Consider the following 17,197-nt stretch of genomic DNA (forward strand, 5'->3'; position numbering starts at 1 on the left):
GACCCTCAATTTCATTTTCTATGCTGCATATGGCAGTTATTCTGTGGAGAGAGACTGTATTTTTATTTGCTTTTTATCTCACAGAAGACTCCTATATTTTGTAATTGTTACTTTCATGTTATCTATAAACATAACACCAGTTTTCAGTCACCTCTTACTTATAAAGTAAATGATTATCTTTCACGAATTAGGTTTCTGAAACCTTGACCATTCTAATCATTTCTGTGAACCCATTCAGATGTACCAAAGCTCTATTTAAGATTGGGTGACTTAAGTTTTGCATAACCATTATTGTTATGTCATATAATGCAAATAAAATTTGATCTGGTCAGTAGTCCTATGCCCTCCAGATGATAGCATTAGATGGCTAAAATAAACATTTTAGACATAAAGTTAAAATTACATTTCAACAACAATTCTGCTCATCCCACCTTCTGGTTTGGTGCATCCCACTAAAGGAAGGATAGAAAAAAGAATGAATATGCATTAAGAGTCTTCAAGATTCGTACAAGTGTTGCTATCATATAAGAGGGAAAAAGTGAGGACTGCAGATGCTGGAGGTCAGAGCTGAAAATGTGTTGCTGGAAAAGCGCAGCAGGTCAGGCAGCATCCAAGGAGCAGGAGAATCGACGTTTCGGGCATGAGCCCTTCTTCAGGATTCCTGAAGAAGGACTCATGCCCGAAACGCTGATTCTCCTGTTCCTTGGATGCTGCCTGACCTGCTGCGCTTTTCCAGCAACACATTTTCAGTTGCTATCATATAAATTGATATTGTGTGTGTTTCTGTGGAATTCAGTAAAAGATTTAATTTCCTTGGTTATACTTTCTTCTAGTTACCTGTTTCCTGATGGACGTAGTCAAAATCCAGACCTGAATGGCTTGTGTGAGCCTACACCACATGACCACATCAAAGTGACGCAGGTAGAATTCTGACATATTTGCTTCTGCTCTCTGCGGAACTCAATAGTACTGTCAATGAAATTACACTGATTTTTGCCATATAAGTTTTACTTTTAGTTCACCTATAAGTTCCACTCAACATTTATGGCTGACCTTCATTGTAAATGCTTCAGCCCAACTTCTACTCTGATGTTCACAGACTTTTACAGACCTTTGAACTGATTTACTGGTTATGGGATTGTTGTTTCTGCCTATAGCATGCTGCTTCTGTTGTATGTTGTGGTTTCACCAGGTTGGTAGCTCATTTGTTAAATATGCTGCTCCTGGTATCATTTCCAATGTTCCTCGTTGAAGCCTATTCCCTGGCATATTGATAGAGTGAAGGATATTATTGGCCATTGTGGTTGAATACAGTTCTGCTGCTGATGGTACACAGCACTTTATTGATGCTTGGCTAAATCTGGTCTGAGTATAGTCCATTTAGCTTGGTGGTGTGTGCCACAAAGCATAATGAAGGGTTCACTGTGCCCATTTCAAGGATTGGTTGTGTTAATTCCTACAATAGTATTATGGGCAGATGCACTTACAACAGATTGATTGTTGAATCTGAGGTCAAGTAGGTTTTTCTCCCCTATTCTCTGGCAGGTGGAACTAGATGGGTTGGGGTATCTGGTCAGCATGGACAAGTTGGACTGAAGGGTCTGTTTCTGTGCTGTACATCTTTATGACTATGATGAGAGAAGCCATGTCTGTTGCTTTTTCATTTTACCAATTCAGTAAGTTTTTGCTCTGTGTGTATGTGTTATTGCTGTGCTCAACAGTGCTGGAAAAGGCACTGAGAGAAGATAATCAATTCATAATGAGTTTTTAAACATAACATGAAAACTAGAAGTCGGAATCGTCATTTCAGCATCGCAATCCTTCCCTATCATTTGGTTCTATAATGGCTGATCTCATCTCGGCCTAAAGTCCACTTTGTGCCTGCTCTTCATAATCCTTTAACCTATTAAAATCTTATTTTTGTTTATTTTTATAAGTATATACTTGTCTGTCCCCACTGTCACTCCAGACACCAGGCATACCAAAGATTTTGCAAATGCACATGAGGTGCTGAAGGAGATAAAAGTTCTACAATAATAGCTAATTTAAGGCTCCACATTATTTCTGCAAGTGACTTAATCAGTCCTGGCTGCACTTTCCAGGTGATCTGACATGCACACCTGTATATTTGCTGGAGCCTTGAACTGAATTTTCTTTCCCTTCTTCCTCCTCTCAACACTGCCTTTTTATTTTGTGTGCACACTGCTAAAATATTCACCACCTTGAAGATGAATGCTTCTGATGTTTTCATTTCTGGATATATTTCCTTCACTTTTTGTTACTTCAACCAACTCAAAACTCTGTATTCTAGTTAGAGTTTCTAACGCACATTATTACGGTTCTTAAACAGTTTCATTCACTCCTTGTGCTCAAGGTTTGGATTTTTATAACACTTTTCAGCTCACTTCATTATATTTCAGTCATGTGTTCCAGACTGTATTTGTCCAATCCAGATTACTGTGTAATAATTAAAGCTTGATTATTCTGGCATCAGACGTTTAATTCTGGAACAACGTTCATGAAACATTTTACTTTGGTATCTTTTCTAAATAATCTATCATCTTAGATGTAGCATCATTGACTCTTGCCTCTTTAATTTCCTATCCTTCATGTAGACTTTTATAAAAGTTTGTTATTACTTGAACTTTATTCTGTGTGGTCATTTGCGGTGCTTAATCAATCACCATTCAGAGTATAGTTACTGCTGTTTCGAAATGTGCACACACTTTTTGGGGAATTCTATCTATAGACAGTTCTTCTAGAAAGCACTGATTGCGTTCTTATGCAACCAACCCCGTGTTATAGAAAAATCGCGCTTTAGAAACAACACTTAAAGTGTTGGCGATGTAATCATGCTACAGCCAACACACATTTTAAAAGTTCTCACATTAGAAACCATCTCTGCAATTTGTCAATCACGTTATAACGAATTCTCATTAATGAAATGTGTATTACAGCAGAACGACCTGCACATTTTGATGCACAGCATAATCTTATCAATATTGTGTGCTTGTCTTTTGAGACCTATTTGATATAGTCTCCTAATTTCAGTGCCACTCTCTCGACCTATATCCAAATATTTGAAACACAAGGTGAACAAAAATGGCCTTAAAAGCAGAGCCCTGTGGGACACCACTGCCTGTTTCTGCTTGTTCTGACATATTGTCATTGTAAATTGGCTCTCTGAAATTTGTCTGCAGTGCACTTGAAAGATTTAAAGTTGGTTTGTGCAAATTATTTCCTAATCTTGAGGTTTAGATAGCTAACTTAAACTTCAATGAATTAGATAATTCCCTTAATTAGGTTACCATATTGTGGTCATTTACAGCTATTATTCAATATTTAAAATGCGAGTTACAGTTTTGATTTCTATACAGATCACATTTAGTGAGCTTTTGTTTGGGAAATGATCCTAAGCAGCTCATAAGCCTGGTATGGAGACTCCAGAACCCACTTCTGAGATGCTAGGTAGCAGTCTAGTCTTTCAATGAAAGTTAAAGAAATTGTACTTGTGCAAATTTTGTAGCACTTCTCTTTACCATATTGCTATACCAATAGAAAAGGGAATTAAACATTTGTATTTAATTATGTTCACAACACATCATACTTGTAGAAAAGTAATTGATGAAAATATTCAAAGTGACTGAATTATTAGAATAGTTGGTAAAGAGAACATAAGATTGAACTTTTCAGGTTCAGATTCGGTTTATGGTCTCCATTATTGGCATGGACTACAAGAAAGGAAAAATGAGCCAGGGTTTCCCTATTCAAATTTTATTCTTTATTATTCCTTAGGCATGAACAATCCACCTCCCCCTCCTTCCCCCACCCACCGCTTCAATTGTTGTCCATTTTTCCTTTTATACAAGGATGAGTCACTTGACTAGTTCAAGCCCAAACTACTAAATAGCAGTTGGTAGCTGTGGAACTACATCAAAGTGGTACTTTTTGAGGAAATAGAACTGAATAATTGAATTGTTCTATTATTGAATTTTGCCAACACAAAGATGTAATCCTCATTTTGATTTTCCTTTTTAAGGAACAATATGAATTATATTGTGAGATGGGCTCCACCTTCCAGCTCTGCAAGATCTGTGCAGAAAATGACAAAGATGTGAAAATAGAACCTTGTGGTCACCTAATGTGTACTTCCTGTCTTACAGCCTGGCAGGTAGGAGAGAATAAACTTCAATTTGTCAGGAGCAACTGTAATTTATGTAAGTGCTAATGCAGTTTATTGTGAAGATGATCCATTGACACTTACATTCTATGCCTGCTATATTTGGGCTGAACACAATGCTGAATGTAGATAGAATGAATGTTGTCGATCTCAGCTACAGTGTGTCTCTGCTAAATTGGTACCATTATCAGATAAATGGTCAGAAGATCACTTCATTGAAGTAGTGGTTCACTTTTTAAAAAAATTGTATTCTTTCCAGCAATTAAATGCATTTTTCCAGGTGGTATAGTGAGGTAGTGGAAGAATATAGTTAGTTTAAATCAAAATTGTGAACTCCATTATAAAATACACAGATCGTACCCTTTTTTCCCCTGTACTTTTAATTGTGAATTGAAATGGAACAAGAACTTTTAAACCAAGGATTGTGAAAAGAATTGATTTATTTTTAAAAACATGTTAGATTAGATTAGATTACTTACAGTGTGGAAACAGGCCCTTCGGCCCAACAAGTCCACACCGACCCGCCGAAGCGCAACCCACCCATACCCCTACATTTACCCCTTACCTAACACTACGGGCAATTTAGCATGGCCAATTCACCTGACCCGCACATCTTTGGACTGTGGGAGGAAACCGGAGCACCCGGAGGAAACCCATGCAGACACGGGGAGAACGTGCAAACTCCGCACAGTCAGTCGCCTGAGTCGGGAAATGAACCCGGGTGTCAGGTGCTGTGAGGCAGCAGTGCTAACCACTGTGCCGCAGTGCTAACCACTGTGCCACCGTGCCGCCCACTATGTTCTTGGAACTCATTCCATGAGATATTTACACTGCCTCGTTCAAGTAGCAGGGGTAGCTATTTGTAAATACCCAGCACCAGGGCAGGTATGAAAATGAGATTTGACCAAGAACAAGTAGCTTGTGTGACTTCCTCTCTGCAATAAAAATACATGAAACCTGAAGAATGTATTTTCGCCTATCAATTGCTGTAAGTGTTCACCTTAACCAGTAACTAAGAGACTTTTCAGTTAGTGTATCAATCGTCCTGTGCCTCTATGAAGAAAGGAATGAATCTTGAGAAAAGAGATTGAAGAACAGAAAGTCCTGGCTAGACACGATTACCAAATCAGCAAACCTTGTGGACTGGTGCTACTGAACTATTGTTTCCAGTGTTTCCTCCCCCTCCACTCTTTTATACTAGTTTTAAAAAAAAGTATCTGTATGTCTGCAGGGGTTTTATAAGGAATTATAGTTCTAATGAGTAGAGCCTTACAGCTGATAGTTCATAGCTGTTTACTTGTAATAAAATTTACTTGTAATAAATGGTGTGATGTAAACTATCATTTATTGTAAGTTTGGGTTTTTCGGTTTTGAGTTAGTAATATGGGCTTTTTGTGTGTCTCAAGTTAATAATTAACTTAAATATTTCTGCACAGTAATTTATTTTAAATCAATATTTAAGGCCTATATTGTGAAGATGTGGGTGTACTGTACACTTAAACAAGTTAAAAGCTATCAGAACTACCTGACAGCACCAAGTGTTCTGAACAAGATGAAATGTAACCATTTGTTCCAGCAGCTAGTGTAGCTGGTTGCCTGGGGACAAGAACAAATTTGAATCGGGCCAATCAGTTTAAATTATACCCAGAAAACACCCAACCTCCAATCAAGTTTGAATTTAGTATATTGACAATATTAAAAGCCAGTGACACACTACGATGCTTTAGGGTATAAGACCGGGGAAAATTGAACAGTTGAGGGAGAACTGCCAAGCCAGACTGCCCAGAGAATAGCTCTCTTAAAGCTCACTTTAACGATCAGTGACCTGTGAAACAGAAACCCTAAGAAGAAGAAAAGAAGACAAAGGAAGATATAAAGAGAAGATTTGACAGCTGGCTGGTTTTGAAATTTACCACTGTCGTAACACCTAATTTTAGAATTAATGGTCTTTGTGTTTGGTAACCATGATATGAATACAGACAGACTCTAACCTCACGCCTTTGCATTGTCTGAGCTGAGATGTCACCTTTTCTTATAAAATCTTAAGTTACCTTGAGAATTTGACTTGAAATAAGTTCTGGGATTTACAGATTAATGAATCAAAACCTGCAATCAATTCTAAAAGATGAAAGACTTAACAGTAATTCAAGTTTGTTCAATATATCGCATCAGTTGCATGACCCTGTGATCTCTTGTTATAAATTGTGTGTTTATGATCCTGCTGCAAAGCTACCTGATGAAGGAGCAGCGCTCTGAAAGCTAGTACTTCCAAATAAACCTGTTGGACCATAACCTAGTATTGTGAAATTTTTAATTTTGTGTATGCTGGTAAGGGTTTATGACTGAACGAGATAAACAAAGTTCCATTTTAGAAAATCAGGAGAGTTTTTTTTAAGATTAAGTAAAACATGCAGAAGTTAGAGAGGGAATTTGTTGCAGTTTTGCTTTGAGTTTGGAACATTCCTTTTTAAGTTCTTGATGAAGGTGCCTTTATAGACCAGTGCTCCTGAGAAGAGCAGGATACAGGAAAACTCTTATTACCTTAGTGTAGAGTTAAGGAGACTTTCAGTCCAAAAGTGTTGGGATAAATCCAGAAGAGGTTACTTGAAGTTGGATAATTTTAATAGCTACAGGAAGAAGCTATTTGCAGTTCCAATTTATGAATTAAAGTCACAAATGACTAAAATCTATCAAGGTGTTAGAAAAAGGGATTCTGGTGTGTGTAATGTGTTTGGGTCCAATACCAAGTGTGCTTTTAGGTCCTGTATCAGAGGTTGTTTTGGATATTATATAAAACTTGTTTTTTTTTTCAATATATGATGGTCTGGGATCCATGGGATTATACTTTTATTGTGTGTTTAAAATGTTTGAATTTGTGTTGCAAGTCAATAGTTTGGATTATTCTATTCTATTGTAATTACTTTTTTAATAAACTTTTATTTTATGGTTCAAGAAAAACCTGCAGCATTGCATGCTTGTGTTTCAGACCGTCTTGTTAAAGCTAAAATATGATCTCTCAAACCATGCTTCAGTCTGGAATCTGTGAAAACATCAATTGGAATTATAACAATAGTAGTTCTTGATAGTGCAGGAATCTGGTCAGTGTTTTCTGTTAACTTGATTCCAACAGATAATTCTGGGAATTTGTGTTTTTTAATTGAGTCATTAACTTTGTGATGACCCTGAGAGTAGTAGGTCTTCAGAATCAATGCACTTACCTGAGTGGGTCATAAAAACAGAATATGCTAAACAATCATTACCGTTTGTAATTAATATATCACGAAGTGAAGATATTTTTCATCCTTTTTATTATTACATAGTTCGATAACCCTGATGGTTGCAATCTTGTGCAACCCCATGTTATAGAAAAATTGCGCTTTAGAAACAGGTCTTAGTGTTGATGATGTCATTGCATTACAGCTAACACATTATAAACGTTTGTGAATTAGAAACAATGTCCTCAATTCAACAATTGTATTATAGTGAATTTGTGTTAACAAAATGCATGTTATAGCAGAACAATCTGTGTGCTGTTTTCTTTGTTTAATTTTTCAATTTTGGAACATGCTTTATTGTAATGGTATCAATTGGAGAATTACTTTGAACTTGTTTTAGTCTCAGGTGGTGACAAGAAAAGGAAATGATGGCGTAGATAACTACATTGTATAGCTCTGGTCTATTTTCTGGTACATCATTAATGAAAAGAGGAAAATGTAACTTGGGACAGAAGCAAAGCCAGTTCTTCCTGTCAATGATGGTGAAATACTAGTAGTTAGTCTTTCATTCACTAAGAGTCATTAACTAAGAGCTTTGCAGAATATCAAATTTGATTTGTGTAAATTTTGCTGTATGTTTTGTATATGACATGGTAATACTGCAATAGAAACATGTTTGTGTTCTACTACACAGAAAAATCATGAAACACTCCTGACACTTCCTTAGAACTTTTGCAAAGAGACCTAGTTTTAGGAGATTCATCTCTTTAAATTCTATGTGCTCTGTCTAGGAATCTGAAGGTCAAGGCTGTCCATTTTGTCGCTGTGAAATAAAAGGCACTGAACCAATTGTTGTGGACCCCTTTGACCCCAAAGATGGGCCAGGTCAAGCCCGTTTAGGAATGGAGACAATGTTATCCCCAAATTATGAGGATGAAGATGATGACCGTGCTGATGAACTGTTCATGATGAACAAGCTATCAAGTACCAAGGTAAATAAAGATTATTATGTGTATATTTTTCAAAATCTAGTTAATGAAGAGTGCCATGGCTCACTGCTGAGCTGAAATTGTGTAATAAAGCTAGCATTCTAGCCCAGCTTGTATGTTGTATCAATAAAATATTGTCCACTAAAACTATTTGTATTCAAATTTCAAAGAATAACTTTTTACTTAGTTGTTGTACCATTCACATTTTAGTAATAGATGATTGGAAACCTTACTCGTCCTGTATTTTAGATATGTTTTAATCAAAATTGCAGAAAACCTTTGGAAAGATCTTATATTGGTTTTTAAAACACTACTTAGGCATGTTGGGCTAATAGCAAATTGCAGATTATCTTCCAAAAGGTATGTTTAAATTACTAGTCCAAACTTCAGAAAGGGCATAATGTTGAATTATATAGCGATGCTACAATGAATTTCTAGATTGAAGTGTCATTCTGTGGTGCCAAATTGCAGTGTGTGAAAGTAAGAAATGGCAGAAAACATCTTATATTTTAATAATCAATTTCTGCTGTCAAATGAGCAATGGATAGCAAATTGATAGCTGACAAATCTCATCTCATGTGAATTGTGCCAGAAACACTGAGAAAATCTCCTTGTAATGTATTTCATTGTCAACGTTGGTCACAGTGCCACCCAGTGACAAAACAAGAAGCTATGCGAATTGAATAATTATTGCATGAACAAGCAAATGATGATTAAAAGCAAAGTTGAAGGGATCCATTCATGTCTAGATCTCTGAGGATTTTAACTCAGTGCCAGTGTCCCATCAATCCCCATAAAGCAGCATATGATTTCTGTTTAAATTATCATCAAATACCTCATTGAAACCTGCCTTCACCACCCTTCTGGGCAGTGCTATTCCATACCCTAACTACCCGCTATATGAAAAAGATTTTCTTTATGTTCGCCTTTCTCCTTTTGCTAATGTATTTAAATCTCTGACCTCTCATTCTTGATCCTTTTTGAAGAAGGAGCAGTTTCACCATATCCACTCCAGAACCCTCATGATTTTAAAAACATTTATTGAATCTCCCTTCAGCCTTTTCTGCTCCAGTGTAAACAGCCCCAACTTCCTCCAGAACTCAAAACTGAAATTTCTCATTCCTAGAACCATTCTGGAAATTTTCTTTTCTACATTCTCCACTGCACTGTGGCCCAGTGGTTAGCACTGCTGCCTCACATCGGCAGGCACTCGGATTCGATTGCAGCCTCAGGCGACTGTCTGTGTGGAGTTTGCACATTCTCCCCGTGTCTGCATGGGTTTCCTCTGGGTTTTCTGGTTTCCTACCACAGTCTAAAGCTGTGCAGGTTAGGTGAATTGGCCATGCTAAATTGCCCAGGTGAATTAGTCAGGGGTAAACGTAGAATAATAGGGAGGGAAATGGGTTTGGGTGGGAAACTCTTTGGAGAGTCCGGTGTGGACTTGTCAGGCCGAAGAGCCAGTTTCCACACTGTAGGGAATCTATAAATTCTGCATTTACAGAACTGCGCAGAAGTGTAACTGGTGTCTTTTGTAAGTACATCATAATCTTCTTGCTCTTATAGTCTATATCCCTTATAAATGAAGCCTAGAATACTGAATGCATTTTTAAAGTTCTTTCTATCTGTCCTGCCGCCTTAAGTAACTTTTGTACATTAATCCCTAGACCTCTCTGCTTCTGCACAGCCTTTAGAGTAACACCCTTTAGACGATGTTTCCATGTTTTTTGCACCAAAGTACCTAACTCTGCTACATATTAAAGTTCCTCTGCCATCTGTCCAACAACTCCTCCATTCTGTCAATGTCCTTTTGGTACTCTACACAGTGCTCCTCACATTCTCCTAAGCGTGTGTCATCTTCAAACATTGTAATTTCCCTTGCATACCAAGATCAAGATCTGCACCTAGTTTACAACCTGTTTTGAACAAGAGCATAACGTTTTCAATTCTACAGTCTTCTGCATTATCCCCAATTCCAGGAATGGTTGAAATATTATTGCCAGTGTCTGTGCAATTACCACTCTCACTTCCCTCAATATTCTTGGATGCATCTCATTCAGTCCCAGTGCATCATAACTATGATGGTTACACCTTTCTGTGATTTATTTTCAGATTTGTTTATCTGTATCTTTCCTACTAGCTGGTCGTTTATAGATTACATTAAGCAATGTAGTTGCAGCAAATTCCTTCCTTAGCTTCTTAGGTCAATGTAAATTAATTCTTTCTTCGAACACTGTGAAACATTCTCTTTCTCCAGTGCTTCAATGTTCTCTTTAACTTAAAATACAGTTGTCGTCCTTTTCCTAATTTTCTATCTTTTATGTACACCCTGTAGCCAGAAATATGTAGCAATCATACTCATTCTTCCTTGAGGGAGGAGAAAGTGAGGACTGCAGATGTTGGAGATCAGAATCAAGAGTGTGGTGCTGGAAAAGCACGGCAGGTCAGGCAGCATCCGAGGAGCAGGAGAATCGATGTTTCGGGCACAAGCCCTTCATGATTCCTGCTCTTCAGATGCTGTCTGACCTGCTGTGCTTTTCCAGCATCACACTCTCGACCCTCATCCTTTCTTGAACCAGGTTTCCGTTATTGCCTCAGCATCAAAATCCCACGTGGCAATCCTCGACTGATATGTGCAGTATAATCCTGAATTAAACTTTCACCCTTACTCTGACTCCACTTTTAACTTACGATCCTCTATTCTAATACTATCTGCCTCTTCCAGCATTTTGTGTATGCTGGCATTATTTACTAATATTTTCTCCTGCTTCCAATTTAACAAGGATATGACATAGTTGTGATTACAGAGACATGGTTGCTGTATTAGAAGGATGAGAACTAAACATCTAGAGAGATTCATTATTTTGGAAGGATAGACAAAAAAGGAAAAGAGGTAGGGGTAGCATTATTAATAAAGGGAAGAAATCAATGAAATAATGAAGAGTATTGGCTCAGAAAATCATGTGAAATTTATTTGGGTGGAGGTAGAAAAACCAAAGGGCATAAAACGTTGTTGGGTGTTGGCTCTAAGCCTCTAAACAATAGCAGCGATGTAAGGGAAGGCTTTAAACAAGAAATCAGAGATACACGCATTAATGATGGTGACTTTAATTTACAAATTGGACAAGCCAAATTTGTATTGTATTGTGGATCGTGTGTGAGACGGTTTTTCTTTGAACAATACAACCAGAAGGCTATTCTAAACTGGTTAGTGCAATAATAAAGGATTAATTAACAATCTTGTTTTCGGGTCCTTTGGGGAACAACATCAATAATAAGGTAGAATTCTTCATCAAGATAGAGAATGAAGTAGTTGAATCTGAGATTATGGTCCTGAAACTAAATAAAGAGAACTGGGAGGATATGAGGTACAAAATGACAAGGATAGATTGGGAAACCTTACTATAAGGGTTGATTGTGGATTTGCAATGGTTCATATTTGAATAGAGTGTGCAAGAATTACAATAATAATTCATTCCTGCCTAGCGCGAAACTAAAAGAGGAACAGTGGTGGCTCAACCATGGCTTACAAAAGAAATTGGGAACAGCAAACGATCCAAGAAGAGAGATATAAAATTGCCAGAATAAGCAGCAAGCCTGAGTAATGGAAGCATTTTAGAATTCAGCAAAGAAGGACAGAAAGCTTGATCAAGAAGGAAGAACTAGTGAATGAGAGTAAAATTGCAGGACTCACAGAAACTGACCATAAAAGCTTCTGTAATTTTGTGTAAAGAAAACAATTAGGGATGATATATATATGTTTGTTTCTGACAGAAGCCAGAGAAATTATAATAAAGAACAAAAAATGGCAGAAGAATTGAATATAATCTTTGGTTTTGTATTTACAAAAAAGGGCACAAGTATTCTCCCTGAAAAATTAGGAAACCAAGTATCTAATGAGGACGCAAAATTGAAGGAAATCTGTATTAGTAAGAAAACAGCGATGGGGAGATTAATGAGGTTAACGGCTGACAAATCACAAAGGCCTTTTACTCAAGCTTTCTGTCCTGAAAGAAGCTAATAAGGCATTCTTCCACTTGTCCAATGGTTCCACATTCTCTGATATTAATCGTTAACCACTTGTGTGACACCTTATCAAAGATCCTTTGAAATTTCATCATGTTCATGTCTAACCACTGTTACCACCTCTTAAGATTTATGAAGGCTGGTCCAGCAAGATTGTTCCTTTTGAAATCCATGCTGACTATTCATTATTAGACTTCTTCTATCTCTAGATATCTTCTGTTCAATTCAATTTCACATTATTGTCGATACAGAATCTCATTTTGGGTATATGTTTGCTCAAAAATTACATCTAACAAAAAGAAAATTAACCCTTTACAGATGCCTAAATTTAGTTAAAATGTAATGAATATTGTTTCATTGCGTTAACATAATCAGTCAATACATCCCAGTGTGAGTGCAAATTCTCATCTGTTCGTCAAATTCCTTTTAGAGAAGTTCTTCCAGAAAAGGGTGCAAATCAGCTCAAGAACTGGTTTTGTCCTGCATCTAATGGTGGCCTTTTTCCCGAATACATCCAACAATAATTCTTATTATTCACGATCCTGTTTATTTTTGCCACAATTCTTTCAAAGCAGATTTAGTCCAGTAATACCCTTCTCACTTGGTCCAACAATCTCTGTACCTTTACAAAGTCTAATACCCAAAGAACATAGTACCGAGAGAAATATCCAAAACTCAACTTCAGTCATGTAAAAGAGTTTTGATTTTGAGATCTATCAAAAGGATTTTAATCTTGAGATGGTATAATAATCTGACTCCCTTGGCTACCATATCTGTCTACTGTTCCATGTAATTCAATTTACTACTTTAAATTGTAACTACTTGTAGTTAGTAACTATTTCAATGTCCACATCATCAATTTTCAAGGGAACTACATTGTTCAATGATGTCACTGAAATAATCAGAATCATCTCCACTTTACACTGAGGTGTTCCTCAAGATAGTGTGCTAGGCTCAACCTCCTTCAGCTACTTCATTCATGACCATCCCTTCAACAAAAAGTAGGAGATCGGGACACTTGTTCACCCCTGTTAACGACTCTTCAGCTATTGAAGCAATCTTTGTCTAAATGCAGCAAGACACAAACTGCATTCAGACTTAGTTTGACAAGTGGCAAGTAATGTTTGGGTCACACACATCTTTGCTGTAGTAGCTATTGTTTCTATTTATTTATCTCTACCCTGTCATTTATGTTGTATAATTAAATCTGTGTGGGTTGTCTCTATTTTCAAAGTTCCATTTCTTCAATGTTTAAGCTGATGTTGTTTTACTTTGACTTGCATTACTAATACGGATGTGCCAGGTTTTCAGTTCCAGGTCAGGATACAATTTATTATTTGCCCCATATTTGATCATTTGTTAGTTTTTATTTTAACTCTTCAAATGATAGAGTCGTAGATCAACAGCACAGCAAAAGACCCTTTAGCCCATCATGTCCGCACTGGTCCAATGCAACCAACTATTCTAATTCCATTTCCAATACTGAGCCTATAGCCTTGTATGCATTAACATTATAAGTCACATCTAAATACTTAAAATGTTATGAAGGTTTTTCAGTTTTCTGTCCTCTCCTGAAGGCATCGCCTGGATGCTATCTGCTATCCAAAAAGCAGTTTCTTGTGTGTGACCTTGATGGTGAGTGTCAGCTGGCCAGACGCCTGTGGGGTAATTGCATTTGAACTTGATAATATTTCGTCTGTATGACCAGAAATGTATTTTCCTGCTGAATAAGTTAGAATTTAGGGAAAAGAGGCGTGGCTAATTTTCCACTGCCCTCCCAATTATTGATTTAATTTGTATAGGCAAAACAGTAACTATATGTGAAAGTGTGGACCAAGCACAATGTTTCTTGTATGGATCATTCACTACATTAGCTTACAATTTGTTTCCTAAAAAGATTGAGAGACCACCATCTCCAGTCACTCCAGCTCCCAATTCTGCACTTCCACCGGTTCCTCCTCGATTAGACTTGCTGCAGCATCGTTCACCCACAGTGTCCTGTGCGCCTAGTCCTTGTGTTTCACCCAAGGTAAGGGACTATTCTATTCAGATAATACTTTGTGCATTTATAGATAGTATTTCTGAGACCCAGAGACTTATTGTCGCAGTGTATATTATAGTTCTGGGTATTATGAATTCTTGATTTGGTCTTGTAGATAAAATATACAACGATTCAGCCCAAAATGTGTAGATTTGGTCAAAATAGTCCAGTACAATTTTAAGCACTTGATGTATTCTTCTACATCGAAGGTTCCATGCAATGCAATAAAAGGTTACAGCAAAGGTTTTGGGAGGTAGGAGAGAAAGTTATTCACCCCACTCCCACACTTTCTTCTTGAGGAAAGCAATGCCTATCATTGTAGCTTCCCAGAGCTAATATTTCATCACAATCAAAGCACTTCTACCCTTCCTGTCTATAACTGCAAAATAGTTATCAGTTATCCAGTATGGAATGCAGGAAGACTGAAATGAATCTGGGTTTCAACACCTTAAAGAGGAAGAATTTGTGAGATAAACAACATGGAACTTGGGAATAAAAAGATGCTGTGGAGCAATTCAGATAGGGTGGCAACTTCTGCCCGACAGTGCTAGAGACCTGGGTTGGATTCCACCCTCTGGCGACTGGCTGTGTGGAATTTGTACATTCCCTCTGCTTCTGCATAAGTTTCCACCAGATGCTCCAGTTTCCTCCCACATTCCCACAAAGATATCCAGGTTAGGTGGTATGGCAATGCTATATTTCCCATAATGTCCAGGGATGTGTGTGTGTTAGGTGGATTAGCCATAGGGAATGCAGGGTTACAGAGATATGGTGGAGGATGGGTCTAGGTGGGATGCTGTTTGGAGGGTCAGTGTGGACTTGATGGGCTGAATGGCCTGCTTCCACAATGTAGGGATTCTTTGACTATGTCAAATAAAATTTTGAAAAGAAGAAAGGGAAAAGAAGGGAATTTAAGGAAAGAGTGTTGGTATTATGAAAAAACTAGATTCCTTGGAGGCAGCTATGATAGTGAAGGGATTACTTAATTTAAGATCAAGTGAAATGAAGACAGTGGCCGCAAAATGGACCCATGAAAGCGAAGAATGGGGTCACTGTTTAATGAGAAATGAACAAGCTGTCTAGGAAGAATTGAATAAAGTAAGATTTGCATTGCCCTGCTGAAGAGATAGTATAGTATTTCTGAAAGGAGAATGTGCTCTGATCACTGGTGGTTTGTGATGTGTAGGAAGTGATAGATTCACATCTAAATTGTAGCATATTGTGTTGGTGAGTCTGCACGATAATTGCAACTGTTATTCTATTTATATGAAGTAATGGTGTCAAGTGGTAAGATTTATATCAACCTGTCATGAGAAAGTATCTGATTCTGAAAACTAAGTCTGGCAATCTTTTTAGTTTGTGCATGTAAGAATTATAACATAACAATTTTAAATTATTGTTTGGCAAATTTGCTGAGTGTGCCTGCCCTCTGATTAAATAATGCTTAAGTCAGTACATGAGCGGAACAGGGAAATTATTAGAAAGGACTGGATGCTACTTATGTGCTCTGCATAAAAGTTGCCACTCTTACACATCCAGGATTCTGAAATAACTTGGGAACATTTGGGTAACTGAAGTCCTAAATCTTAAAAGACCCACAAGCCGTTCTTTCACTAACACAATTTGTCACTCTTACTAATTTTATCTGGTTTAATTATTTCCAGCATGTGTTCAGCACTTGTGTATTTAGTATTGGTGAACTATCCCATGTATGATTATCGATAATTTTCTTATTTGGATTTTTTTTTCTCTTCACTGTGATAGTTGTAATTGGAAGGTGTAGATATGCTAGGATAACGGAGAACAGAACTGTGAACATAATCAGTTGTTTTGAATACCTTAAAACAAAAACAGAAAATACTAGAGAAACTCAGCAGGTCTGGCAGCATCTGCTGAATAAAAGAGAGTTAATGTTTTGGATATGATATAAAACTTATTCTGAACTAAAAGGGGCTGGAAATGATGCCTTTTATGCTATAGACATAAGGGAAGGAGGACCAAGTAAAATAAGGATGCCTGAGCAAAGGACAAAGAGAGCACTGGTGGTGGTAAAGGGCATTTTGAAATGTGAGATAGATGTAAATGATGAGTGTGAAAAGGAGAAATTAGGCCCGTACTTCTGAGAGCAAAGAGGTTGGAGTTGGGGTTGCTATACTTGATGTTGAGTCCTGAAGGCTGTAAAGTGCCTAGTCAAAAAATAAGATGTTGTTCCTCCAGCTTGTGTTGAGCTTTATTGGAACACAACAACAAAGTTAGAATATAATGTTTGCATGGGCACAAGGTAATTTATTGAAATGGCAACCCACAGGAAGGTTGGGCTCATTCTTATGGGCAGATTGGAGGTGCTTTGCAAAACAGTTATCCGATTGCCGTTTGGTCTTTCTGTAAATAAAATTGCATTGTGAGCAGCAAATACAGTAGACTGGATTGAAAGATGTGCAAGTAAAATACTGTTTTACCTGGAAAGTGTGTAAGGGCCCTTGAACAGTGAGGAGTCAGGTGGTAAGAAACCAGAAGACAATAGAAAAAAGCAGTAAGTGGAAGAACATGAAATATGTGGGTAAGCTAGCTAGTAAAATGAAGAAGATTGTAAAAGTTTTTTTATATAAAAAGTAAGAGAGAGGTAAAATTGGACATTGGACTGCTGGAAAAGTAGGCTGGAGGAGTAGTAATAGGGGACAAATAAGTGTTAGAGGAACTGATTAGACAGTTTGCATCAGTCTTCACAGTGGACGACACCAGGAGTATA

The 17,197-nt window shown here is 37.4% G+C and overlaps 1 protein-coding gene across 3 annotated transcripts in view; it reads left to right on the forward strand.

Annotated features, from left to right (window-relative positions):
• Window positions 1-17,197, forward strand: part of cbl (Cbl proto-oncogene, E3 ubiquitin protein ligase) — a 231,039-nt gene that overhangs the window by 184,751 nt on the left and 29,091 nt on the right. For 2 of the 3 annotated variants that reach the window (XM_060847082.1, XM_060847084.1), the window contains exons 7-10: window positions 834-921; window positions 4,040-4,171; window positions 8,187-8,387; window positions 14,305-14,436. In XM_060847082.1, the coding sequence (XP_060703065.1) occupies window positions 834-921; window positions 4,040-4,171; window positions 8,187-8,387; window positions 14,305-14,436 (553 nt within the window). The remainder of the gene's footprint in view (window positions 1-833; window positions 922-4,039; window positions 4,172-8,186; window positions 8,388-14,304; window positions 14,437-17,197) is intronic. The other variant, XM_060847085.1, reaches the window with a different exon arrangement.

The sequence above is a fragment of the Hemiscyllium ocellatum genome, chromosome 29 (assembly GCF_020745735.1).
Source record: "Hemiscyllium ocellatum isolate sHemOce1 chromosome 29, sHemOce1.pat.X.cur, whole genome shotgun sequence".
In the NCBI taxonomy this organism is placed as follows: domain Eukaryota; kingdom Metazoa; phylum Chordata; class Chondrichthyes; order Orectolobiformes; family Hemiscylliidae; genus Hemiscyllium; species Hemiscyllium ocellatum.